At 49.8% G+C, this 27,271-nt stretch overlaps 1 protein-coding gene across 4 annotated transcripts in view; it reads right to left on the minus strand.

Moving 5' to 3' along the window:
* DAPK2 (death associated protein kinase 2) overlaps positions 1-27,271 on the minus strand; it is a 109,081-nt gene that overhangs the window by 9,190 nt on the left and 72,620 nt on the right. For 2 of the 4 annotated variants that reach the window (XM_081829564.1, XM_081829563.1), the window contains exons 5-10: positions 16,604-16,733; positions 11,185-11,233; positions 10,360-10,386; positions 7,265-7,417; positions 6,158-6,203; positions 636-4,714 (exon numbers count right to left, since the gene is read on the minus strand). In XM_081829564.1, the coding sequence (XP_081685690.1) occupies positions 4,106-4,714; positions 6,158-6,203; positions 7,265-7,417; positions 10,360-10,386; positions 11,185-11,233; positions 16,604-16,733 (1,014 nt within the window). In that variant the 3' untranslated portion in view covers positions 636-4,105. Of the gene's footprint in view, positions 1-635; positions 4,715-6,157; positions 6,204-7,264; positions 7,418-10,359; positions 10,387-11,184; positions 11,234-16,603; positions 16,734-27,271 lie in introns of those variants that run through there. The other 2 variants (XM_081829565.1, XM_081829566.1) reach the window with 1 other exon arrangement.

The following is a 27,271-nucleotide window of genomic DNA, read 5'->3' on the forward strand; positions in this document are numbered from 1 at the left end:
CTTCATGATCACCTGTGGGGGAGGGTGGGCAGTGCGGGGAGAGGGCTCACAGGGGAGACTGACTTCTCCTGCCATTATCACTCTGCCCCGTCCCTTCACTGCCGGCCCCCTCACCGGTTACCAGGCTCTCTCCACCTTTCCTCCCGCAAAGCTGAGCTATCACATGCCATGTGCATCTGCCTCAGAGGGGGGACAGGCTGCTGCCTTCCCCAGATGCTGACTCTCCATCTTCCTTGGGAATCCGTAATCAGGAAGATGTCACACGCTCAGCCTCCCCGACAGCCCAGGGTGGCATTTGCACAGAGCAGATGCCAACCTCTCGATACGTGGTGAATGAAAGCTCTTCCTTTGTGGCTGATGTGGCCTGACAGCGCCCCCCAGGCCTTCCTCCCTCTAGGTACCAGTGAAACATTCCCCTCCTGACACCCCATCTGGCCACTGTCAGCCCCGCCCTGCCCTTGACTCCACGGTTACGACACCAGCTATGCTCATGTGGCGGGGAATCCAGCAGATCCTCCAGCTGGGCGTTCCACGGGCCTCCTTGAGCTCTCCCCTTGGCATCAAGTTCTGATGCCAAAGGGTGACAGGAGTTGGACCGGCCAAGTGACAGAGGAAGGTCACAGCCTCCTCTAATTTCCCTGAAAGACTTGGGGGCACTTCTCAGTTCATTTGTGTTCAGAAGCTCTTAGGTACAGAAAAGGGTCTGCTTAGAAAACATCTAAATAATAAATAGCTACCAATGACAGGACATGAGCACAGAAAGGATGATTCCACGACTGGGAGGAAAACCACTTATGGTTCTGACCCCAGCTCTGGGGATGACCAGCTGCATGACTCCAGCCGGGTCTTGTCCTGTCAAATGCTGTAAAACGAGAGTGTCTGGTGGTTCGCCTCTCAGTACCTCCCAGCACGAACGGTGAGTGGCCAGTGCCATGATTCTGGACTAACCGCTTTCCCCTCCCTGTTCCCAGTGTCCTTAATTCAAATCAGCACCGTCTTACTCCTGTAGTGCCTTTTATCTCGAGCTTCACAAGAAAGTTTAACCTGAGTTACTCAGCTGGGGGCTTCCTTTCTTTAGGAGATCTGGTTGTATGAGCTCAAGGTCTACTGACATGGCCAAAGGGCGAGTAAGTTCTTGGAGAGACTGGAGACAGGTCACTTGTAGTCAGTCTCCCAGGCAGGGCACAGGAAACAGGGCTTCGCTATCTTCCATTTCCGATTCCAAATGCACACACTTTTGGATCTCTGAAATCAGGACTTCTCTTCTAACCAATGGCATCATAGCATTACAGTGGGTCTGAAGTGAAGACAGGTGCTCCAGGAGATGACCACACTGCTTCTGTCGGACATTGGGGGCCACCCAACCTCAGACCGTGTGACATTAGATTCTCTGCTTGAGGTTCGTTCGGATCACACGGATTGGGCAAATACAGAAAGCACACCTGCGTGATTACCACCCACCTGGGGCTCCTCTTCTCAGGGGAGGATTTTTCATTCCTCCATCTAGCATTAAGGATGAAACACACGTTTCCTTGCTTTCCCTTTTTTGCACGATGGCTTTATTTCTTGGTTGCCTTCTCAGTGAAGGTGTCTCAGCTTTGGGGTGGGGGGAGGGGAGGCAGTCTCCTACCTCACTTGGCTTTTTTCTTTCTTATTTTTGGTATCTGAAATAACAATGCATCATATATTTGATGAAAATATGGTTTCTTACATTTGATAGAAACCGTTTCTGTTACAAATATTATGTATGATATTTGAGATGATCTGGCAGGATAATGGAAAAGGAGGTAGGTTTGCATGGGGTCAAAATCTCATGTCTTGTCCCAAACCACTTGCCTTCTGTGCTGCTCACTGGCCATGCCCTCCCCTGCCCAGCAGCGCAGGCAGCTGACTAGCCTGGGATCCATCATGGCTCCCCATGATTCTTGGGATGAAGGCAGAGCTCTTTAATATGGCAAAGTACCACTGGTCATGCCTCCTCTCCAGACACATCTACACCATATACCCACCTTATCCTCTCCCTTCCAGCTTCCGTGCCCCCTCCACCACCAAGCCCTAGCCCTGACAGCTCTGTCGGGAACACTTCTTTCTCCCTGGTTTGCTTTGCGGACCTCGCCTCCAGCATCACCACCTCAGGGAAGCCTTCCCCGACTAGATCAAACCCCTGCTGCCAGCTACACACTTCTCTTCCATAGCATGTGTTCCACCTGCACTTCTGTACTTGTAGAATGTTCTAGATTAATGTTGGAATCCTTTTCCTGACTGTGAACTCCATGAAGGCAGGAAACAAGCCTGTTTTCACTCAACATTGTATCCCCAGTGCCAACCCGACCGCCCGGCAGTTGGCAGGTGCTCAAACATTATTTGTCAATAGATGGATAGGTGAGTCTGGGTATCTCTGCCCTGTAAGCGGAGAGTAAACTCCTGGAGCTGAGGCAGTTAGGGGAAGCAAGAAAGAGCAACAGACGTAACATCAGAAGGGCGCCACTTTTACCACGACTGTGGCCTTGGGCAAATCACAACCTCTCTGTTTCCGCATCTCCAAACTGGGAATAACACCTACCCTGCCTATCAGACAAGGGTGTTTTGTGAGTCTGTGAAGTCACTTTGAAATGATACCATCTGGTCCCTCACCCCAAGCTTCCAGCCTAGTGCTGGGCCCACACTCCACCACGCTCTGTCCATATGAGCTGGCTGACTGGCCCCTCCAGGGAGATGACCTCACACAGTCCTCAGGGAGGTGTGCTCAAAGCTTGGCGTCAGGTGGGGACCACTGAGCCTGTGCTTCCCAGTCTTTTTTTTTTTTTTTTAAAGATTTTATTTATTTATTTGAGAGAGAGAGAATGAGAGACAGATAGCAAGAGAGGGAAGAGGGTCAGAGGGAGAAGCAGACCCCCCGCTGAGCAGGGAGCCCGATGTGGGACTCGATCCCAGGACTCCAGGATCATGACCTGAGCCGAAGGCAGTCGCTTAACCAACTGAGCCACCCAGGCGCCCTGTGCTTCCCAGTCTTAAACTCTCAGAGTTTCTCAGCCCTTTCAGGGCCCCAGTGCCCTAGGTACATAAGAAAAGGGACCTTCTTATCGAGTTCCTTTTGGTCTTTAGTCCTAACACAAGGTTGGGGACTTTAGCCAGAAGGGGTAGAGGGGGGAAAGGGGGAGATGCTGCCCCCTTGCCTCCTGCTCTGCAAGCTGATCTTCAGACAGGGATAGGGCTAGATAGGACCCACGAACTGCACCCTCCAGGACCCACTTCTTGGGACAATCGTCTAAAGGAATGGGGCATTCTACCTATACCTGGCAGAATACATGAACTAGATGAAGTTGCTAACTTTACCTCTGGACCTGAACTTCAACGTGAAGGTGGATATTTATAGCAAAGTGTCACTATTTCTTCCCATAGACCTCATCTGAGGGTCAGGCTTCTTAGGTTTCTGTTCCATCCATATCGACCAGCTAAGAAAGACCTTGAGTAAGTTACTTTTCCTCTCTGTATCAATTTCCTCAACAGTTACATGGAAATAATAGTAACAACAATAATAATACCACCCACCTTCCTGCTCACAGAGTTCTTTAAAAGATCAAAGATGTAAGTGCTCAGTAAGTGAAAAGCCAGTGCAAATAAAAGGCAATATTTTCTCCGTGCATTTTAAATCCCTCCTCCTGTAGCAGGAAAGCACCACACTGGCTTATTGTTATCCCTAGTTAAGGCAAAGATTGCCCTTTGGTCTGCAGTCCCTAAGGCACAGAGATGGGAAGTGAGATGTGAACAAATCCATTATTACAAATCAATTATCAAGCATCTTCCCAGGGCCAGCCATTCTCCCTCCAGAGAAGGGTTTGCGGAGGGGTATTCACTCGCAATTGTTTTAACAGCCTGGCTGCTCTCTGTGCCAGCCACCCTCCCAGAAACACAGGTTGGTGAGAGGAGGTGCAGAATGAATAACTAGCTAGCACCTTCCTGGTTCTGGATTCTGTGAAGGGGGTGGAAAGCTCTGCTACAGACACACACCCCGCAGGATAATTCTAGCTGATGCCCTGGCAGGGCACTCGGAAGCACGCTTCTGCAAATCATCCAGGATGCATCACCGACTAGATTCTGGTACTCAGAGCTTCAAGCCGGCCCAGACTTCCTTGCTGGCTGATCTGTCGGGCAGCTCCACTAGGGACTCCCTGGCGTCCCTGTGGAACACGGAGCCCAGGCCATCTGCGTTCCTATTCTCCAGCTGGAAGCTGCCCACCAGTTCCTGGATCCACTGTAGGTCTGCTGAGAACGCCTGCCTTAAAGCTTCAAACTGTGCCTGCAGATGGTCCAATTTCCTGGCCATGCTTCCGAGACTGGCCCCTGTGGCCCGGATGTCTTCTCGCAGGAGCTTCTTCAAGGACTCCACTTTGCGGAACTCGTACTTGAGCTGGGATAGGTCATGCCGGGCGCTCTCGCTCTCCTCTCGGTACCAAGCTTCCTTCTCGTTGTATATGGAGACCAGGGCCTCCATATCGTCCTGGATGGTGTCGTGGGTCCCTGCCAGGGCACGGCATCCCCAGTCGACCTGAGCCACGTCCTCTACTACACGGGCAAAACGCTCGAAGTTGACGTAGGTGTTATTGGGGGGCATGCTCGAATGGCATTTGAGGGTGTATTCTCTCAGGCGCTTGGTCTTCAGCTGGGGGGGCTCTGTCTTCTGCTGTTCCGGGGCTCTGACTTCTCCTTTGGACTGGTGGGTGTTTAAATAGAACAGCCAGAATTAAGTTGATGCCTGATCCGAAGGGCAGTTCAAGGTGCAGGCAGAAGGCACACATTCACTGCATGCATCAGGTCACGGGGAGGACCACGGTGGGATGAGCATCCCCACAGATGATGAAAAAGATTAAAGAGTACAGGGGTGCTGCCTGCATGCTCACTTCAGGGTGGGGGAGGGGTCCATGGCCATTAGAGGAGGTCTCCACACGCATAGCATTTAGGGAGCTCACACGGGCAAGCAGGCTATAGCCAGGACTCTGCAGGCATCCACTCAAAGGTAGGAGCAGACAAGGCCATGGCTGACAGAGGGGGGCTGAGGGACCTTTCTCCTTCAGGGCCGGTTGGCATCCCAGGCCTAGGCAACTCAGCACACTAAGCCTGAGAGACTCCCTCGCTCTGGGCTCTGGGCCCACTCCAAACCTAGAGGGCCCTTGGCCTTCCCCATCCTTTAATGAGCAGATGAACGTGACCTTCTCCGAAGCATTCCAGCCCTCCCTGCCCTCCATCCTCCATAGGCCCTATCCTTCCGCATCTGCATGCTCAGATCATCCTAGCCAGCCCTCTCCTTGCAATGCGGGTGAACGGGAAGTCTGGTGAGGCCCAGGGAGTACACATCTCATCAGGCAGCAGAAGTAGGGCCAGAATCCTGGTCTCCTGATTCTCACCCCACCAAAGTGTTTTGTTTTTTTGTAAGTAATCTCTACGCCCTATGTGGGGCTTGAAGGCTTGAACTCCCAACTCCAAGGTCAAGAGTCACATGCTCTGCAGCTGAGCCAGTCAGACGCCCCTCAGCAAAGTGCTTTTAACTAGCACTTTACTGTACCGTGACTAGACAGCAAGACCCTCCCCAAACCAGCGGCTGGAAGCCCAATTACGAAGCAGGTTAGGCGGGGAGTTGCCTTCGTGCCCCCATCTCCCCAGAGGGAACAGCATTGCCCTGGGGGTGGCCACCTCTCTTCCCCACCAGGCTTCCATCTCCGAGCCCTGTTCTGGTCAGAGTGTCATCCTTTACTCTGAGTGCCGAAAGTTAGAAAGAAGGAGCCTTGGTTACAGAGTTGAGGTTTTAATTGTCATTGCTTTCTCTCTACAACTTGGGAGTCCTGATTTCTGCTCTGAGAGTGACAGTGACACGTCCTCTGACAAAGTACGCTTTGTAAGATGGCCCCAAAGAAAAAGGTTTCAACGGAGCTTTGTGAGGTTTTGTTTCATAAGTCACCTGAACCTGTGAAATACAAACTTAAACCTATGAACCTATTTGAACAAATCCAGACCATTTGGCACCCCCGCCCGGCTTTCATCGGTGCCCGAGGGTGGGTGTTTCTAGCAAAGGTCTTTCGGTGGGCCCTCTGCATCTGGCCACCCACCCAGAGAGACTGCCGACCTGCCTGCTCACTGGCACTCCACACCATGCCCTTACCGTGATCCAGGGGTGTCTGAGAGCCTCCTGGATTGTGAGCCGTTTCCTGCAACGAGGATCAGAAAACAGTGATGATCCATGAAGACAGAAGCTGAGAGCAATGGTCTCCATTCTTACTCTTGTCAGACCTGCACTGTGGCATTCTTTGACCATTGTCATTGAACCAGAATAATGGGGGATGCAGAGATGGATGGGGAACTGGCTGAAGTCCCCGCATTCCAGAGAAAGTGGTCCAGGCAGGCCCCTCAGTAGAGTGACATTATGTAAACCCTCATCTTTGGTCCTGAACTTCAAGGGCCTAACGCCACACTCTATGAGAGTCATAAGTGCTCTTGTGAGCTTTAGCTCTCCACAGAGCACGAAACCTCAGTGTTTTTCTATTTGCTTCCCAGATCCCTTTTCCATCCTTCCCTGCTCTGGGAGGGACCTGACCTAGCACTGCCATTGGATGGGGAAACCAGGCCCCTGCCCTTCAGAGGACCCCATTCTGGCTCTCTCTGAAGTCTGTGGGACCAAGAGGACATGGCCTTCTAGAATCTGGAGATCTCATTCCTGTCCCATCTAGTCCATGCTCTGGGCACCCAGCACCTTAGAATCCCCGGCCTATCTCCTGCTTTGACTCTATAGCCATGGGGCTCACCCTGGGCCCCAAGAAGGGGTAGGATTAGCATGTCTCCTATTCTCCCACTTACTGGCCCCTCTGAGTCTGCCTCCCCCAACTCCCACCTGAATTGGTTTAGAAACTCTGCCACTTTCCTTTTCAAATCCTAGTTCTAGGTGCCTTTGGGACAGACCGGAAAAGATGATGTGCCCTAGAGAAACCCAAGCTGATTTTCAAACATGCATGTGTGCATACACGCGCACGCGTGCGCACACATACACACAGAGCTATTTGTACTTTGGCAAGAAAGAAAGCAGAAAGACTTGAGCAAGCAAGATGAATGCCAAGTCTCAGCTAATCCACGCTTCTCAGCACCTGCCCAGATTAGGCCACAATGGTGCAGATGGCAGCCCATGGCAAAGTAGGGACAGAATGACATGTCTTTGGGAGAGGGGACAGGAGAAGGTCAGTACCCCAGAAGCCCATGCCTTTCTCTGTCATCTTACCGGGTGTCTTTAACCAGAAGCTTCCGAATGAAGTCCTTGGCGAGCTCACTGGTCTGGCTGAAGAATTCCTCGTCAAAGTCGTAACTCACTGCTGTGATATTTGTTAGCGTTTCCTGCTTCGTGTCTCCCAGGAAAGGGGATGCTCCACTTAGGCTGAGCACACAGAGAGGGAACACGTGACTGTAGGTAAGTAGACAGAGGTGGGGCTGATGGAATCAGGGAACCCTGACTCATACTGTTGCCTGGGGATGGGAGGCTCCCAGCAACACCGCCTGCCCGCCTCTGGGCAGCCAGTCAGCAGCCTTTTCAGCTAACAGTTGAATTCAATCTACTTTATGGAGCTCCTACTAAGTACGTGACAGAGAGAAATTGTGTCTGCAAGGAACTTGAAGAGGAGGGGAGGAAACACAGGGACATGGGTTTTCATAATCCCAAGCAGAATAAAGCAGAATATAATGGAAGACCAGACGAAGGACTGGGGGAGCACAGGACAGAGGGGAAACCCAATGCAGGCTTCATGGGGGAGTTGACATTTGTATCAGCTGCGTCTTGAAGAATGAAGAGGCTATCAGCAGTCAGAGGAGATGAAAGGTCTTCTAGACTAAGGGAACAGCTTGCGCCAAACCTGAGAGGTGTGGGAAGAGATGGGCCATTAGGGCCTAGACAGGTGTGTCAGGTTCCCCTGCAGGGTTTGTCAAGAATGTGTCATTCAGATAGTGACTCCCAAATCTACTGTTTCCTGACTCATATTGGGATACCTCTTATGGGATACCTCTCCCTAGATGTGCCAATTGTCACTGTGCCCTAACCTCCCTCCAAGAGCTCCCTGCCTTGATTAATGATGTCCCTTCACGGATGCACCCAAGCTAGAACACAGGGACCACCTCTGACTCTTCCATCCATTCCCTCACCACATCTAACCGGCCCCAAACTCTTGTTGGTTTTATTTACTAAATATCTCTTGAAGGTCATCCCCAACCCACTGCCACTTTCTTGGCAGAGTGGCAGCAAGGTGCACTGGGAAAATTTTGATATTTCAGTCCCGGATTTGAATCCCAGCTCTGCTACTCAATAGCTGTGTGAACCTAGGTAAGTTACTCAACCTCTCTGAGCTGCAGTTTCCTTCTCTATAAAATGAAGAACATAAAAGCCTCCACCTCACGTGATTGTTGTAAAGAATAAATACATTGACAATGCTCCCTGCAATCTTGCTCATTCTAAGCGCTCTGGAATTGGTGGCCATTATTTCTGTCTTTGAACCCAAAGAACCTTCTATGACTCCCCATTTTCTACAGGATCACATCTAAACTCGTTAAATCTTCCACAGCCCCAGCAAACCAGTGCCTCTCCCAGCTGTGTCTCACAGAGACGTGTTCATACATCCAGCGTGACTTTGGTCCCACTGAGTGCGACTTAGCTGTGTGGTGTCTCCCCCGACAAGGGGAGCTCCAGGCAAGCAGGGCAGACCTCCTTCATGTCAGCATCCTGCATGCCTAGCCCAGTGCCCACCACGGAGCAGGCATTCAAGAAACTGTGTGGGACTCCAATGAGCTGCAAGAAGGCTCAATATTTCAATAAGGAAATCAGAGTTCTGAAAAAAAAAATCAAGGTTTCAAGAGCCAATGCAGAATCTGGAACCATCGAGCACTGCATCAGATTCTCTTTCTCTGCATCCAATTCCTCTGGGGCTTTTAAAAAATACTGATGCCCAGGCGCACCTGGGTGGCTCAGTCCGTTAAGTGTCTGACTCTTGATTTCGGCTCAGGTCATAATCTCAGGGTCCTGGGACAGAGACTTGCGTGGGGCTCTGCGAGGAGTCTGCTTGAGGATTCTCCCTCCCCTCTTCCTCTGCCCCTTCTCCCACTTGTGCACATGCTCTCTCTCTCTCAGTAAATATATAAATCTTTTTTAAAAAACTGATTAAAGGGGCGCCTGGGTGGCTCAGTCGGTTAAGCGACTGCCTTCGGCTCAGGTCATGATCCTGGAGTCCCGGGATCGAGTCCCGCATCGGGCTCCCTGCTCGGCGGGGGGTCTGCTTCTCCCTCTGACCCTCCTCCCTCTCATGCTCTCTGTCTCTCATTCTCTCTCTCACAAAAAAAAAAAAATAAAAAACTGATTAAAAAATACTGATGCCCAGGCTCCATCCCTAGCAATTCTGAGATAATAGATCTGCAGTGGGCCTGGGCAGCGGTAGGTATTAAAAGGTCTAACGTGCAGCCAGGATCGAGACCTTCCTCCGCAGCTCAGGGGGGTCCACCAGGTCGTACAGAGCTCCCAGTCTGTGGGCTGCTGGAAAAGTCAGAGAACTGGCGTGCGGGGGTGTGGGGCACTGGAGCCCCCACGGCGCCTCTGGCTGCTGGCGGACTCTTACCCAGTGTGCCCTAAAAATAGCACGTCCCAGGTGTGCGGTGAGGGGAAGCCGGTGGGGAAGCACTGCTGGAATGCACGCTGACTCATCAGCCACGTGCCACGTGCCGGAGCCGCGCCGGGAGCTTTGCACGTGGCGGCTCATCTAAGCTGCCCAGCACACCCGTGCGCAGGAAGTTTGCGATTCTTATTTTCCTGATGAGGAAAACAGGCCCAGAGGTTAAGTATCTGCCCAAGGCCACAGAGATCGAAAGTGACAGATCCACTGCACATGCAGCTCCACGGGAAATGGCTGCTTAAGCAACTTAATATTTCGGGGCTGGGAAAGAGGCTCTGGGGAGAAACAAGAGAGCCTGTGAGAGCTGGGGAAGGAAGGGGAGAGGGGAGAGAAAGACGCGGGATCGGGGAAGGCATGGCAGCCTGGAGGGCTGGACCAAGGCTTCTGGGCGAAAGCCGACTTTGTCACAGGACGTGCAGCCTGGGTGTGCCTGGCCACAGTGGGGATGCTGACAAGGCTGCACCTCCACCCCGGGGCCGAGCGTCTGAAACGGAGCTAAGAGCTCAGGCCGCCAGGTGTGCCGTGTGCATTCAACGTATCTGGCTCGTGGGAAATGAGGAAATGAGGGAAATCCGTAAATTCAGTCTGCCTGTCTGCCTGCCCCTCTCTCATTCCTCCCGGGTCCCCTGGATCCAAGCTAGGTCGGCGCCCCGGCATCGGGGATACTCACAGGATGTACGTGATGACGCCTATGCTCCTGAAAAACAAAAAACAGGCCAGTCAGAGCCACCTGGCTCTGGTCCCAGCCCAGCAAGGGACTCCCCCGCACGGTCCTCAGGGGAAGGGGTCACTTGCCCCTCCACGGCGGCCTAAAGATGCCATCTCAAGTCCAGGACCCCCTCCATCCTGCTCTTTAGCAGCAGCCAGGGATGTGTCTGGAGTCATCGAGCTCTGGACATTCAATCCGAGGACCCGAGTTCAAGATCAGGCTCCTGCACTTGCAGGCTGTGATTGGGACAAGTCCCTTATCATCCATCTCTGAGCCTCTTTCTGGTCATAAAATGAGGGTAATGAAAACTACCTCACAAAACTGGGTGGATTTTAGAAAACCAGGCAATCAAGGTACTCGGCCAACTATAAAGCCCTGTGCAAATGAAATGAGTCCTGTCTGTGCAGAAAATTCACTACAGTATCCCCGGGCCCCACACAGCGCTTAGAGCCTAAGAGGCTCTCAGTGATCACTTGGTTAACTGAATGAGCTATCGTTACTATTTCTTTACCATGGCTGTGGCAGGCCTCAGGGCTGAGCCTGCACCTGCAGCCTCACTCCTCCCCTGGTCTCTGCCGTGGCCATGTTCTAACTGGCCTCAGGTCCGGGCCTGGCTGCCTCCAGCTGCCTGGCCCACGGGTCCAGCACACTTGGAGCAACCAGAGGCTCCAAACGTGCGGAGGAAGGGGTTTTCATGGTCGAGGGGGATGTCAGCCGGAGCCGGGGTCTGAGGCCTGCTGCCCTTGAAAGGATCCCTAGGTCACCTGGGTGGTCTGTACAACTTACCACATGTCAGCCTCCAGGCCCAGGGGCTCGTAGTTCACAATTTCTGGAGCTAAAAGAAGCCAAATTGAAGAATCAGCCAAGTTGAGAATGAAAATGAGAAGACATGGCTCGAGAGAATTTTAGGGCGTTTGGTGACAAATGTCTCCCTCCTGAATCCTCACTAAGGAAAAATCAGAGCAACAGATGGAGATAATTCTGGGTCTAAGAATTTTGAGAAATGAAGTTGCCGGTTATTCTGGTGGAAAGCTTTTACACAGAGGCCTTGATAGTGAGGAAGAGGGACACCTGGAAGAGGAAGAGCAGGGTGGCATGAGGAAGATGCAGGAAGGGGAAATGGGGCCTAGCAACAAGGCCTGCTTTAGAACTCTCTGGTGGAAACCAGTTAGGTCAGCGCTGGAAGGTGATAATGAAGAAAAGAAGGCAGTGGGGAATCCACATTCCTGAGTCTGGCCTGAAAGAGGGTCACCTCCCCACTGAGTTGAGAATGAAGACATTCTGGGGCCAATGACATGATGAGCCTGAGGTGCCTGAGGGGCATCCAGGCAAACATGTCCTGGGAACAGGAGAGGGAGTCAGAACCATCAAATCCTGAGCCATTCATTATACACATGGAAACAGGAGCTGTGTGGATGACGTGGTGACCAGGAGTGGGTACAGAGTCTAGGAAAGAAGATTCTACCCAGGACAGAAGAGGGCCAAGTGCTGCCCAAAGATCAAGCAGGCAAGCACTTGGAAAGTGAGTAATGTCCAGCGAGTGCCCGGATGGTGGAAGTTGAGATAAGAGTGTAGACAACGCCATAAAAAAACTTGGCCATGAAACAGAGGAGAAAGAGAGGTGAGTAGCTAGAGAAGAGAGAAGGGCTGAGCCTGTTTGATCATAATGAAAAAAGGGAGACAGTGGGAAAGGCTACGTTTGTTCATCTAGAACAATATTAAAACCATTGCATCTATGGGGTGTGCCCACCTTCCCATCTCTCCCTACTTTGAGACACAAGGAACCACTTTTCTGGCTTATTTTTTAGCTTCATAAAAATGATGTCATACTAGATATGATGTAGTCACTTGGTGCCCCCCCCACACACTTAACATTATGCTTCTAGCGTTCATTCAGGGTTCATCCATGGTCTTTCGTTTTCACTGCTATGTAATAGTCCACTAAGCAAATATATAGCATCTTCCCTTCACGGTCCTCTCAGTGATCATTTGGATGGTTTCCACTTCTTTTCTTACTGGAACAACATTGCTATGAACTTTTTTGCACATGTCTCCTCACAAACATGAAAGACTTCCTCTCGGACAGTGATTCAAGGTGCAGTCTGAAGATAAACGGTCACTGGTCCAGACACAAATTGGGAGTAAGCATTTAGAAACTTGTAAAGCAACTTGACATTGCCATGACATTCAAATTGTGATAATTTTTCTAGGGATTTATTTTTCTCATATCTCACTGAAGAAGCAGTCCAGGACAGATTGAAGACATTTCTTTTTTTCAGTCTTTCACCACAGAGAGTTTGAGAAACACAACTCATTTTCCAAGCTTATCTGCTTGATATGCATATACATGCACTTCTGTCCTCTGTGTGCTTTTGTTGCTCCATTTTCTTCTGTGCTTTTCTTCTTTCTTGTTTTTTTTTTTTTTTATTACTTTTCTTATTGTTTTCCCCCCTACTTATATTTTTGTAATGGCCACTTTTGAGACTTTAGGATGGCTATGTAACAAATTGTAACATAAAGCAGTGTTTTGACCTCCCTCTAACAATACAAGAACCTTAGAACACTAATTTCAAGCACTCTGTCCTAACATTATTTTCTTCAACTTTTAGTTCTTTTTTTAACCCCACAATTAAAACATTACCATCATCATTTTAAACAGAAAATGTTTATATTTGCCTATTGTTTACTGATTTCTTCGCTCCTATTACTTGTTGCATTGAGACTTCCCCTCAAAGGTCATTTAATTCACAAGCACATCTTTGGAAGTTCTATTAATAAATGCCCATTGGTGGTTAATTGTTTCATGGTTTGTCTTTTTTGTTGTTCACTTGTAATTTTTTTGCTTTGTTTTGTCTGAATCATTTACCCTCATTCCTGAAATATAACATTCTTGGGTTTGCAGTTATGGGTCCTTTTTTTTTTTTTGAGGATGTAATTGACTTTATTAAGCAATTCATGAATCAGCATCCCATCTAGTAAGTAGAGAGATGCTCCCTATTGGTTTTTTATTTTTCCTCAGCTCTTGAAAGATAATATTCTATCAGTCATCGGCTTCCATTGTTGTTTTGAGAAGTATGCTGTCGGTCTAATTTTTTAAAATTTGTATTGATTGATTGATTGATGATCTGTCTTTTCTCTCTGGCTACTTTTAAGATCTCTTTGCCTTTGGTAACCTATAGTTTAACTGTAATGTTAGCTTTAGTATAACTATAATGAATTTACTTTTATTGTTTTCTGTTTGATATACATTGTCCTTTCTGTGTCTGGGGATGCACGTTTTTACAACAGTTCTGAAAATTCTCACCCATCTTCTTCAAACGTTGCTCCTCTGTTGTCTCCATTCCCTCCTCTGGGATTCCAAACAGACCTTTGTTAGGCTTTCCATTTTTACCCTCTTACACTTGTCCTCTATTTCATATTCCCGTGTCTTTGTCCTTCTGTGGTATTCTAGCTAATTTTTCCAGCTCTGCCTTTCAATTTTTCAATTTTCTCTTCAGCTGTGTAAAATCTGCTGTTTAACTCATTCACTGAATTTTAAATTTCTAGGAATATATACTGAATTTCTCAAACTTCCATCTGGTTCTTTCTAGAATTCGCCTGCTCATTTTTGACAGTCTCTTGTTGCTTGCTTATTCTTGTGTTTCTATCTCTTATTTCTATATACATTCCATTTATTTTATACTCAACATCTGCTAATTTCAATATCTCATGTCCTCGGATATCTAAGTCTTGCTGGTCTCTCACTGAAACGCTGATACATACCTTGCCTTTGGGAGAGGTCCTTCTACTGAATTCTTTTGCTGCTCACAGCTCCAGCTCTAAGTTCATTTCACTGGCTTTGGAGGTGGGGCCAGGGATGCTGGAGGAGTTACTACCCTTAAAGATTTCTCTTATTTCCTATGAGTCCAGAATTTCATTAAAAAGAATATTTTTCTCAAGAATCCAGTTTTGTAGCAGGAGGGCTTTTGGAAGACCAGATCCACCACAATCCTAGAGGCTGGCAGTAATAACTTTTCAACACTGTGCCCCAGGTTCAGATTTCAAAGGAATGGTGGGAGAAGGACAAGTGATTATAACCCTGTTTCTCAGGAGTCCTGGGTAAAGAAAGTCATCATAATTTGGGCAGGGACCTAAAGAAGTCACCTTATAAATCTGTAAGGTGCAAACAAAACCAGTTCTGGGCTGGAGCTTGGTCATACTGGTTCACCAGAGTCAACTGTGTGCATCTCCTCCCAACCCTGAATTCAGTGACCAGCTGGTAGCTTAAAATTGGCAAATGCTATAAATTAGGGTTGTGTTTTGTTTTGTTTTGAGACCCTGTTGTTAGACATTAAACAGCATACCACTGGAAAAAAACCTCCACAGTCTGGCCTACTCATCAATATCCCACTCACATGGCCAGTCTGATGGGAACTCTGCTCCATCCGGAGTGGACAGTGAACTGTCCCCAATAAATGCACTAATTCTGGCCCTACCTCCTGCTACAAACGACTGAACCTGGGATGTGCTCCTCCTCTACCCTGGCGCTGTCCCCAACCCTCTTCAGACACTTCTCCCACCCACAACACCAGCCCTTTGTCTCTCATTGACTCAAGGTCATGGTTGATCCCACTGACTTTGCCAGAGTGGCCATCTTGTTTGAATGGTCTTTCAGAGATATCTCTATCATTCACTTTATAATGAATCACATCCTGTCTTGTGACACTTCTTCCACTGTTGCCCTGAATTTCTTGTTGAACTGTCTGTTGTTGATTAACACTTGGTATGAACTTAACTAAATAAATATATGCATTTTATCTACCTATGTGAATAGTGGACAGCAACTGCTATCTTGGACAAAGTTCAAGAATAGATGTCTTGTGCCCCGGGTTCAAGTTGGTTCTGCCACCAACTCACTGTGTGACCTTGGATGTGTCATTCTGAGTGTGACTCCTTGCCATGACTGTGTCTCCAGTAACTCACCTAATATCTGTTACACAGTAGATGAAGAATAACCATTCCTTGACCTTAACTAAAATCCCCTAGCCTTCCAATTCCACATTTGTTAAACTAGACCAGATGACCTAAAAAGATCCTTCCAGCACTCTTACTTGATGGTTTGATGTCTTGTTTCCACACTAAATTGTAAGCCTCCTGGGGGGAAGGTCTTTATAGAGAGACGACCCAGTGTAACCAAAAGAGCACAGGCTTTGATGTTGGCTGTATCTACATTTGAATCTTAGCTCTACCACCTACTGGTTATTTTGCCTTGAATAAAGCATTTGATAGAGAAAATAACTAAATCTGCTTTATGAGGTTGTTTGAAGATTAACTGAGATAATGTCTGTAGGGCACCAGCACAGTGCCTGACACACAGCAAGGTTCCCCTACCTTGGGGTCTGGGGGGCCTGGACAGCACTGTTCTATAACGGCCGGGGAGCTGTTACGTGTGACCTGAACATCCATCAGAATGGATGATCTGACACATTCTATTTTCCTTTTTGATTAGACTGTGGTCAGAAGTTTCCGCCTCCAGGTTTTGGGCAGACCACGCCCTCCCTCCATTTCCAAGACCACTCCAACTCCCAAAGCAGAGAGACGGTGGTCCTCAGTTCTCATTCCTCTCCCCTCTGCAAGGCTGTCTCTCTAGGACCCCCAACCTGCAGCCCCAGTCCCATGCGGGGGTTTCTGGGGCCTGAGCCAAGGCTGAGAGAAGCAGAGGGAAGACAGAGCTGCCAGGGCCCTGCTCCAGGAGGCGCCCCCCCCCCCCCATGCACGAATAAAGGCCAGGCACACAGGAGAGGTGAGTGGGTGGATCTGGCATTTGGCAGATGATTTCCCTTTTCCTTTTCAGGAAATCAAAAGCTGCTCCAGAGAAATTTGAGTTTCTGGGAATGCCAGAGGGCGAAGTAATTTTAAATCTTCACAATAAATTCAACTAAGAGCAGGGGGTGGGGCCAGCTCCGGGAGGATCTGACTGGGCAAAGACCTGTAGCCCCACCTGGCCTCCCCCTCCCTGACTGGGTGCTCAAAGCCAGCACCTGAACTCTTACCCAGAAGACCAGCGGGACATTTTACTTCTAAGGCCGGGGCGGGGGGGGGGGCTCTCCAAGCCACCACCTCTCAGCCCAGAGACCACAGCCCTAGACACAGGGTTTATTCCCGGAATTTCTCTACCTTTTGATCCCAGATGCTTTTGTGGGAGAGAAACAGGCCTAAAACTCACCAACAAATTCTGGCGTCCCAAATATGTTCTTAAATTCAACTCCATCTTCTATTTCATGAGCCAGGCCAAAGTCAATCAGCTTGATGTGTGGAATGGGAATATTCTTGTCTAACAACATAATGTTTTCTGGCTGGAGAACAAAACAAAACAAAAAAAAGGAAAGAAAGAAGGAAAGGAAGAAAAGATGGTAATTAAAGCTCTGTTTTGTGTCTTCACTTTGGGGTTAGGGTGAGGTTTGGTATTCTTGTTTAGGAGACTAAAACTCTTTCTTGTTTTTGTGTCCTGTATTTTCCTGCGAACTCAAAAACAGGCACAGCACTGAGGGTAAGGCCCAGGTTTTACCAAGCCTGCTGCTTACAGCAGCACCAGACACCTTAGCTTCTGTCTCTGAATGGCAGATCCCTTTCATGCAGTGCCTCTGTTTCCCAATCTGTTAGATGGGGCCAGTAAGAAACTTGCAGCATTTCCTGTAAACAAAACCACTGCCCCCATGTGAGGATGGGAGGGATGGGAGCCTAGGAGCCTAGCCTCGGTTTACACTTGGCTTATTAACCTTTGCTTCCTGACCACCTCGTCCCCCCGGCTGGCCAGCTTCCTGTTGACAAACTCCCCTCCTCTGGACTAACCACGTAGCTCACACTTCTCTATGTGTTTAACTGATTATGGCCCTCGGCAGGACACGGGGGACAAATGCACCTGATTTACAGGGAAAATAGCAGCTGCCCAGGCTATCTCCAGCGTCACAGACTGCTGTCAGATCTGATGCAATCGTGTGGGTGTGTGTCGGGTGGGGGATGGCCCTGCCCTGGCCCCATCCACCACAGGCTCTCAGTGAGGCCAGAACAGGAGCCTGCCCTTCTCACCCCCACCCAACCACTCAGAGTCCAGAGTGGGTGAGCCCGTTGCTCTGCTTCACCCTGTCCCCTCCCACTCCCTGCCATGAGGGTCCTAGGCTCCACTCAAACGGAATGTCCTGAAAACATACATCTACACCAAAACATCAAATGTCACATTTGACATCAAATGTCAAAAGGGAAAACAAGACAAATGTCCATCAACTGGTGGATATGGTATATCCATGTAGTGGAATCCTATTTGGCCATAAAGAGGAATGAAGGCAAAGGAAAAATAAAAAGGACTGAAATATTGATACTTCTGCATGGACGAACCTTGAAAACGTTATGCCGGGGACGCCTGGGGTTTCAGTCGGTTAAGCGTCTGCCTTCAGCTCAGGTCATGATCCCAGGGTCCTGGGATCTAGCCCTGCGTTGGGCTCCTTGCTCAGCGGGGAGTCTGCTTCTTCCTCTCCCTCTGCTCCTCCCCCCACTCATGCTATTTCTATCTAATAAATAAATAAAATCTTTAAAAAAAAGAAAAAGAAAACATTATGCCAAGTGATAGAATCAGTCACAAAAGACCATGCGTTATAGGATTCCATTTATACAAAATATCCTGACTAGGTAAATCCATAGAAACAGAAAGTAGACTGGTAGTTGTCGAGGACTGGGGGAATGGGGAGTGACTGCTAATGAGTATGGGGCTTTTTTTTTTTTTGGAGTGATAAATATTTTCTAAAATCGATTGTGGTGTCAATTGCACAACTCTGTAAACTGTACTTTACATGGGTGAATGGTATAGTATATGACTTATTACCTCAATAAAGCAGTTTTAAATAAATTAAGAAAATCAAACGTCCCTATTTCCAAAGTCCTAAAGAATTTCCCACCTTGTACCTTGGATCACATTATTTGCTCTACCTAGAAAGCCTTCTGCTTGATCTGCCCATTAAAATCCTAGCTGGGCTTCAAAGTCTGCCTCAACTCAGCTAGCCCTTGAAAGCTTTCCTCACTGAGTACCCCTCCCCCCACACCCACCAGAAATGAATCCTCCTCCCCAGTCCCCTTGGTGCTTATTTGAACCTTTTTGTTATGACATTTGTCACACTCTCTGTTGCCCAACAGTCCTTGTTGTCACTGTCCTAGCTCCTCTACCTCAGCTGGAGGGAGGGATTCAGGTCTTTGCGTGTTCACCCCTGCAGTGCAGAGCACCGAGGCAGGCAGGCTGAGGGTGGCCCTAGATTAGCTGAACTGATTCTAAATCTGGCCTGAAGACACTCCAGGTGCCGCATCCCGAACTTCCTGGCTCTCTGCGACCTCATGTCAGAGTGGCTAGAAACTTTCACTCAAGGGAGCTGGCTGAGGCCTCCCCCGACTTTGAAAATAAATAACTAATACATCCCCCTTTGCATTTTTTTTAAGCTTATTTATCCTTTTTCCCCTCCGGAGATTTCTCTCCACTTTTATTTTGAAAATGTGTCAAAGTCCTTTCCCAAAGCAAAGCAGGTTCTTCGGCCCTGCAGAAAGGAGAGTAGGGACAGGGGAGGTCAGGAAATAGGACCCAGACAGATGGCCCCACTCCAGTACCCCCAATCCAGCCCTCCAATGGCTGCCCATGGACCCCGAGTGTCCTGGCACCCCATGCAGTGAGCTGTGCCCTCTCCACTGCCCACCATCACCCCGGCGGGGGGGCGGGGGAAGCTTCTCCTCCCTCCATTCCACCACATTCTTTAGTCATGTTAAAGGGAACTTCCCCTCCTCTCCAGGGAATGGCCCTGAGGCTTGTCTCTGGGGCCGAGGGTCAGGGCCCGAGGCTTTCTGATGAGCAGTGTGCTCGGGGCACAGCACATTCTGCATGAGGATGGGAGCCACAGTGGACAAAGGCAGTCACACCGGACCTGGTTTGGTGACCCCCAGGATTATGGGGGAGTAGGAACTGGGTGGGGAACATCAGAGAAGAAGGAAGAACAACGGGAGGCTGAATTCTCCCAGGCAGCACTGCTCTGAATGGTGAGAAGCATCCTTGCCTTATGTCCTCTCACCTCTGCGTCCCACAGCCCAGGAGAAATAGCCTCTCCATGGCTTGTGAAAACCTCAGGGCCAGGCCACGTTTTCCTACCTGAGTACTGCCTGGCCCCACAAGTTCTTGTCCACCCCAAGAACGTAACACTCAGCAGGTGACTTCTCCCCTGCTTGGAACATTCTTCCTGCACAGTCCCTATCCCCAACCTGGTTAATTTCCTCCTCACATTTCAGTAAAAATAGTATCTCCTCCAGAAGGCCTACGCATGTGCGCACTCATCCTCCCCAGTTCCCATAACACCCTGTGCTTCCCCGATTCCACTGTCTCTTCCCGTTTCAAGGTGACGGCTTACTTATCTGTCTCCCCACACCGGGTTACAAGCTTCCTGAGAGTTTTGTTCCTCTTCTGGCTACAGAGCCTGGCATCCACCAGGTGCGCAGTAAATGTCCCCTGAGTGAAGACAGCTATTTGGCTGCACTGTGCTAACCACGCACGCGACATACTTTCTACCTCATCGAACCCTCCCGGCCATCTTCTGCGGTGGATGTCATCATTCCTCTGTTTCAGAAAGGAGAAACCAAGACTGAAACACTGGCTTGTGAACAAAGGGCTTTTAACCTCTATCTGTTGGACTCCAAAGCTTCTGCTCCTAACAACTAGAGTAAATGATCTTCCTTCCCTGGGGCTCAAGTGTCCTGGGAATCTATCCCAAGGAGAAGTGGGAATGCTGCTTGGGCCTGACAACCTAGGGCAGGCTTGCACACTGGCGCGGCAGGGATGTTCTGCTAGGTGGGCAGGCCCCAGACTCTTGTCCTGCCCTCATCACTCACCACTGGCCCATCTGGACCAATTGTACCTTCAGGCTCAGATCTGCCCTGACTGGGAGTAAAAAGGAAAATAGCCCCTCTATCTACAGCTCCTCTTGCTTTCAGAAGGGCTTCCTTCTTGCTATCCCAGCTTCCATGAACCCAGCCTGATGCTACCCAGGAGGCAAGGCAGGGGCTGACATCTTCTGAACATTTACCAAGGCAGGCAGCCCACTACTGCTCCATGTCATCCTTGCAACAGCACTGTTACCACCCCCATTTCACGGATGAGGAAACAGGCTCAGAGAGCTAACGCACTGGCCCAAGGTCCAACACCTCATAATGGCAGAGTCGGGGTGGGTTTCCTGGGCAGTCCAGCCCCTGCTGGCCACCACATCACCCAGTTTGGTTAACTATCTTCGGTGGTCCCGCTGACCATGAGAGAAAGCTCAAATGCCCTGCCTGATATTTGAGGCCTTGGGGCTCTGCTCTGGCTGCTCCATGCTGCCTTCCCAGCCTCATGGCCCATCCCCTCTTTGCACCTGCCCCCCAGCCCCTCCAGGTGGCTATTACCACACCCAGAACGACAGCTCGGCTCCATCCTTTGCTCCAGCTCTTCCCCTGGCCCAGAATGCCTTTCCTACTCCTTGTCACCCTTTCAGAGACTTGCCTCATCCCTGCCTCCTTCTACTTACTGCCTTACTTTTCAGTGAAGCGGCCCCTGGCCTTGGGCTCTAACCTGCTTGGTGCTGACAATGCTCATGAGCAAGTGGCCCTCCGTTGCAGGCTGTCTCTCATATTGTGACTCTGCTCCTCTCCTGGGTGGTGGCCTCCCCTGGAAAATTCAGATCAGTGCTGTTTCCTGGCGTCCCCTATGGTGTCTTGCATCCTGCGTGCTCCACTGAAATATGCTGACACGCACTGAAAGAACTGGGAGTTAGTGGTCCTTCTCTTTCTGTCCTAGGGAGGTCCTCCACCACCCCTGGGGGGCCCTAGGGCACTCCTCCCACAGGGCTGCTGTAGGCCTGGGTCAGAAGGGAGGACGACTGAGAAAGGAGGGCAACCTGAGGGCCAGCAAAGCAGCAGCTCCCCAAGGTCTAGGTTCTCAGCTTCTCTGCTCCCCCGCTTCCCAAACAGGATAGGGCCCTAGAAAAGATCCCGGGCCTGGGTACTAGGAAATTCCAGTTTCACCTCCACCATACAAGGCCATGTGAACTTGAGCACGCCATTTCCTCTCTCTGGGCCTCAGCACCCCCAATTCTAAAATAGACACTGGATGAGATCCAGAGCCCCTTTGAGCTCAAGCCTCTGCAACTGCAAGGTGGCCTAACCTCCCAAGCTGGCTGGGCAAATTCCCACTCTTCTGGGCCCCAAGGCAGGACATACGAAAGGTTCAGGTCTCCTGGCTCCAGGTCAGGAAGGAAGAACAGGCCACTGTGACCACAGACTGCTGGGCCCAAGCCAGGCTGCCCTCTGGGGTAGTATGATCCTATCCATCTGTCCTTCTCCAGCTTTATTTACTTCAACCAAATACTACCCACATACTTGACATCACCTCCAAAGCGTGGCTACAAGGAGGGATCACATTCCCATAGGTGACACCACTGCCCAGCACAGGCCTTGTGCAGTTGCTACCCCAGGAGGTGAAACTGCCCTCACCTGTCAACACAAATCCACCCAGCTCAGCCCACGAAGCAGGCGGCTGTGGGAGAGGCCAACATGCCCCACCGTGTCCCAGTGGATTTGGTCAGAGGTGCCTGCTATGGGGCTAAACCAGAAGCTGGTCCTCCAGGCAGGACCCATGTGAGTGGGCGATCCCCACCGGTCCAGTACGGTGTGTCCAAGAGCCCCTGCAGGATGAACGCAGCCTCAGGGGGCTATATAGTAAGGTGCAAAAGGCTTGAACTTAGAGTCAGGCGGGTCTAGGTTCAAATCCCAGCTGTCACTCACAGTGAAACCTGGCCAAAGTCAACGGACCTCTTGCAGCCTTGGTTTCCCATCTGTAAAATGGGACAACACCCCCATGGCACAGGGAGGTTCTAAAGACCCAGAGAGATGGTCCACGGAAGGAGCAAAGCCCAGCATGATTTCAAGTAATGGTGGCTCTGTCCATTTGTTCCTCTCGGGGATGTAGCAATGACAAGTCATCCCGGGAACCTTACTGAATCCCTGCTGAATCCCCTGTGCACATGCCCTTTCCCTGACTTGCCTCCTGTCCCACTCATCCTCACTCCCATGTCACCCCTACAATGTTCACAATGTTGAGGCTGCAAGGGACCTCAGAGATCATTTAGTCCCATCATGTTGCAGAGCTGCTCAAAGAGGTCAAGAAACTGCCAAGGGCACTGAGCAAGGAGCAGAGCCCAATCTCCTGACCCCCCCCTCCCCCCACCCAGTGTCCTCTCCAGGTGCCTGTCACTGGGCGGGGCTGCTTAACTCAGCAGAGCGGGGGCCCAGCCAGTTTGTGCCCTGGGGACAAGGAAGCTGCTTACGAACCTTCATTGCAAATGTTGAGCACCGCCCCAGATCATTCAGGAAGTGCTGGGCTACCTGAGCAAGCAAGGCTGCCTACTGCCAAGCCTCTCTGGGCAGGTTTCCACGGTGCCTCAGCAAACTACCCCCTGGCACACTAGAGATGAGACCATAGGCAGCCCCTTCTGCAAGCCTCCAGTGTGGCCCGTGCACAAGGTCCCCCTCTATCTGGCATTCAAGGCCCTCCTACCTCTGGACACTCACCCCCCCGCCACATGCCAACCGACCTCCTTATCTGCCTTACCCCAACCTGCAGTTCACTCTGCTGGAACGGCCTTCCTCACAAGCTGCTTCTTCCCCCTACCCCCAGCTCCAACACATTCATTCTGGAACATGTTCTGCGACCCCCTCCCTCCAACACATGCAGCTAGTTGTTTCCCCCCGGCGCCGGCATGTTACCCTGACTCGCCTCTGGCGGCTAATCAACTGCACTATAATTCCTTGTGTGTCCTCTCCCCACTATCCTGAAGCCCCAGGAGGAGGATAGGGGCCCTCGTTTCCACCCCTCGCACCCAAGTGTGGCTGGCATTGCAATTCCTGGGTGCTCAGGAATTGTTTCCTGGACAACTGAACAACCAGTGCAGTCACATATCCACCTCTTGCACCTTCTGCTTTTAGGGACTCAAGACAGATAATGGCTAAAAGCCTTAGAACCTGGGTTCCAATCCCAGTTTGGCCATTTACCAGTCTGACACTGGGCAAGTCACTTAGCCTGTCAGCGGCAGGTTTCTCACATATACATTAGTAGTGATGATCAAACCTACCTCACGAGGGTTACCAAGAGGATCAAACAGGGCATATAAAGTGACCTGTTAGCATCACCTCTGTGATTATTTCCTTGATCATGTCTCTCCTTCCCAGAATGAGGGTGTTTATCATCCGTCTATTGAACTCCTACCCATCCTTCCAGGCCCAGCCAAAATTATATCTCCCCCAGGAAGTATCATCTAAATCTAAATACCCAGCTCAGCTCTCCTTCCTTCTCCCAGGTCCACAAGTGTGCAGCAACCTCGCCCCCCCCACAGCACCCACCACTGCCGAGAGCCCTGTGTGTTAGTCCGCCTTCCCAACCAGATCGAACACTTGCAGAGGGCAGGCCTGCTTTGCATGCTCTGTGTTCCTAAAAGCACCCAGCTTGAGGTTTCAGTATAGCCCAGCCTATAGCATTTAGTTTACAAAGCATTCATACTCATTTGATTCTCACTCTCCAAGGCAGGTACTATCATCACCCCCATTTTACAGATGAAGAAACAGAGGCTCAGACAGTTAAGCACTTGCTCAAGGTGCCTCAGTAATAAGTAGTGCAGCTAAGGTTCAAGCTCTGGCTGACTCCAGATCCTGCGTGCTCTCCCCTCTCCCCTGTCGCCTCCCTTCCTCTAGTTGATACAAGGGAGCCTGCTGGGGTCACCCCTGCCTGCTGGCAAAGTGGGCATGTCCATCTTGGCTCTGGGGCCTCTGCAGCTTCCTGTCCCAGCTCCATGTTTTTCCAGAAAACCCACAACTGTGGCTTCAGGAAGGGCCCCAACTCATTTGCATTTGGATTTGTTAAAGCACAGCTTCTGGCCACTCACTCATGGCCTCCTCCTCTGGGGAAGGCTGCTACATGGCCCTCCCATCGCCCTGTCTGGTAAAGCAGAAAGGAAAACCCACTCTACCTACCTACTCTTTCTCTAGGCTCTGTGGCATGGAGAGAAATAAAAATTCACTTTTAAGGGCATTCAGGACCACTGGCTTTCAGCCTTGGGCCAATCAACAATGCTGGCTCTATGGTTTGTGCCAAACTAGCATTTGTGGTGGGCTTTCCCCGCACATGACCTTATTAGATCCTCACAGCCACCAAGCTGTGGATAGCTGCTACCCCATCTAACCAGTGAGGAACCTGGGCCTGAGTCAAGACATTCTGAACCCCCAAGCTGTGCTTTGGGGGTCCCCTTCTGAGCCAGCTGCTCACTGGAATCCCTGGGGACTGTGTTAACAATACCAAACTGATGAAATCAACTCACCAGGAGTAAGGCTCCAGTATTGGTTTTGTAAGGCAAGCTCTCCAAGGAAGTCAGAAGCAGGCGGCGCCATGTTTGGGAAACCAGTGCTGAGGAGGACCCAGGCATCTGACAGACACAAGTCAGAGTCCCACTCTGCCCTGCACTAGCTGTGTGGCCCTTGGCAAGTCACTCACCTCTCTGAGCCTTGGCCCCTCGTCTGCAAAAGGGGACTATTAATATGGTAAGGGGTTCTGAGGAGACACAACAATGCCCTAGGAGCCCTCAAGTAACCTCTTCTTTCTATAAAATGGGCACGACCTCAGAACCTCCCTCACAGGGTGGTTGCATGGATGATTAAAGCCATGCACAGCACTCAAGACAAGAGACTGCATGTTTGCGAGGTGCTCAACCACCACGGGCTGCAATTGTTGTCACTACACCGCTGAAAACAGTCAGCCCGCATATAACACTATTCTGCCTACAAAATGCTCTCACGTTGTGTGCAAAGTCTCCAATTGCCAGGGAGGTGCTGGAGCTGGTGCCTATTGGCTCATGACAGCCCAGGAATTTTGTGAGCCGGTCGTTAAAGAGAGCTACGTAACTATATTAATATTAAAATTAAATTCTATAAACTGATACTGAAATAAGTCATATTAAAAACAATACTTAAAACTCATTGCTTCCTAATTTTTTAAATCATATTTTAGTATTCTCTATGCTCTTGAGGTAATATCTGCCCCTTATCGCCGAATTGGGGAAATCCTAAATAAGGCTGTCCTACTACGCCTCTCTTCCAAACTCTGGTCAGTGGCACGTTGGCACCTTGAAATTGGCCACGGTGGGGGTATTGACACCATGGAAACTGGCGGACACTATAGATCAGGACGTGATTTATTATCTTCTTGATTCTAGACTTAAGAAGTGCTGGAGAAGATCACTTAAGAATGCAGATTAAGGGGTGCCTGGATGGCTCAGTCATTAAGCGTCTGCCTTCGGCTCAGGTCATGATCCCAGGGTTCTGGGATCGAGCCTCGCATGGGGCTCCTTACTCAGCGGGGAGCCTGCTTCTCCCTCTCCCACTCCCCGTATTTGTGTTCCCTCTCTCGCCGTGTCTGTCAAATAAATAAAATAAGATATTTAAAGATTTTATTTTATTTATTTGAGAAAGAGAGACAGAGAGCGCACAAGAGGGAGTAGGGTCAGAGGGAGTAGCAGACTCCCTGCTGAGCAGGGAGACCGATGCAGGACTCGATCCCAGGACCCTGGGATCATGACCTGAGCCGAAGGCAGACGCTTAACGACTGAGCCACCCAGCCGCTCATAAATAAAATCTTTTTTTTTAAAAGATTTTATTTATTTATATGACAGAGAGAGACACAGCAAGAGAGGGAATACAAGCAGTGGGAGTGGGAGAGTGAGAAGCAGGCTTCCTGCTGAGCAGGGAGCCCGATGTGGGGCTCGATCCCGGGACCCTGGGATCATGACCTGAGCCGAAGGCAGACGCTTAACGACTGAGCCACCCAGCCGCTCATAAATAAGATCTTAAAAAAAAACACAAAAGAATGCAGATTAAACTTAAAAGGGTGCCGTGTATATAGCTGTTGTTTTGTGAATAGCATAGAAATAGAGGACATATTTTTTTAATATTCAGAAACTATTATTCAATTCAGCAAAGAAGTCATTCCTGTCATTGACAAAGAAGCAAAGTTCTAACACAGGTCTTCATCGTTTCATTTTCTTTTTTTTTATAAGATTTTATTTATTTATTTATTTGACAGAGAGAGACACAGAGAGAGAGAGGGAACACAAGCAGGGGGCGTGGGAGAGGAAGAAGCCCACTTCTTGCGGAGCAGGGAGCCCGATGCGGGGCTTGATCCCAGGACCCTGGGAGCATGACCTGAGCCAAAGGCAGATGCTTAACGACTGAGCCACCCAGGCGCCCCAGCATTGTTTCATTTTCACCCTACTTGTTAATGCAGACAAAAATATCAACCAACATTCTGGTCAGAGCTACACTCGGGTGTCAACTGCATTCATAGGTTGGCTATTGATACAAGGGTTTGGCAAAAACCAAAGAAAACGTTGTATGAGAAACAATTGGCTCTCTGGAATTTACAATAAAAAGTATCATATATTTTATTGTTTATAAGTTGTGTTACAAACCTTTGCATCATAAGATTCATGATAAATCTCTGTGTATGTATGTGTACATACACTTGTTTTCTGGAGATCTGGCTGCTACCAGAATAGTATTACACAGAACCTTAGGCAAGCAGGTTGCTGTCTGTGTTTTTTAGATGAGGAACTAAGGAACAGAGAAGTTAAGTAACTTATTTGAGGTCACACAGCTAAGTTGTGGAGCCGGGTTTCATTTAAGCCCAGGTCTTCTTAGTGCTAGGATATCTGTTCTTTCTACCACCTTCACTACTTCCAGAATCAGATTCTTTCACTCCTACTGAGATGAGTGGCACTGGGAGGGCTGACAGTGG

The sequence above is a fragment of the Leptonychotes weddellii genome, chromosome 9 (genome assembly GCF_054177405.1).
Source record: "Leptonychotes weddellii isolate Sample4059 chromosome 9, ASM5417740v2, whole genome shotgun sequence".
NCBI classification, from domain to species: domain Eukaryota; kingdom Metazoa; phylum Chordata; class Mammalia; order Carnivora; family Phocidae; genus Leptonychotes; species Leptonychotes weddellii.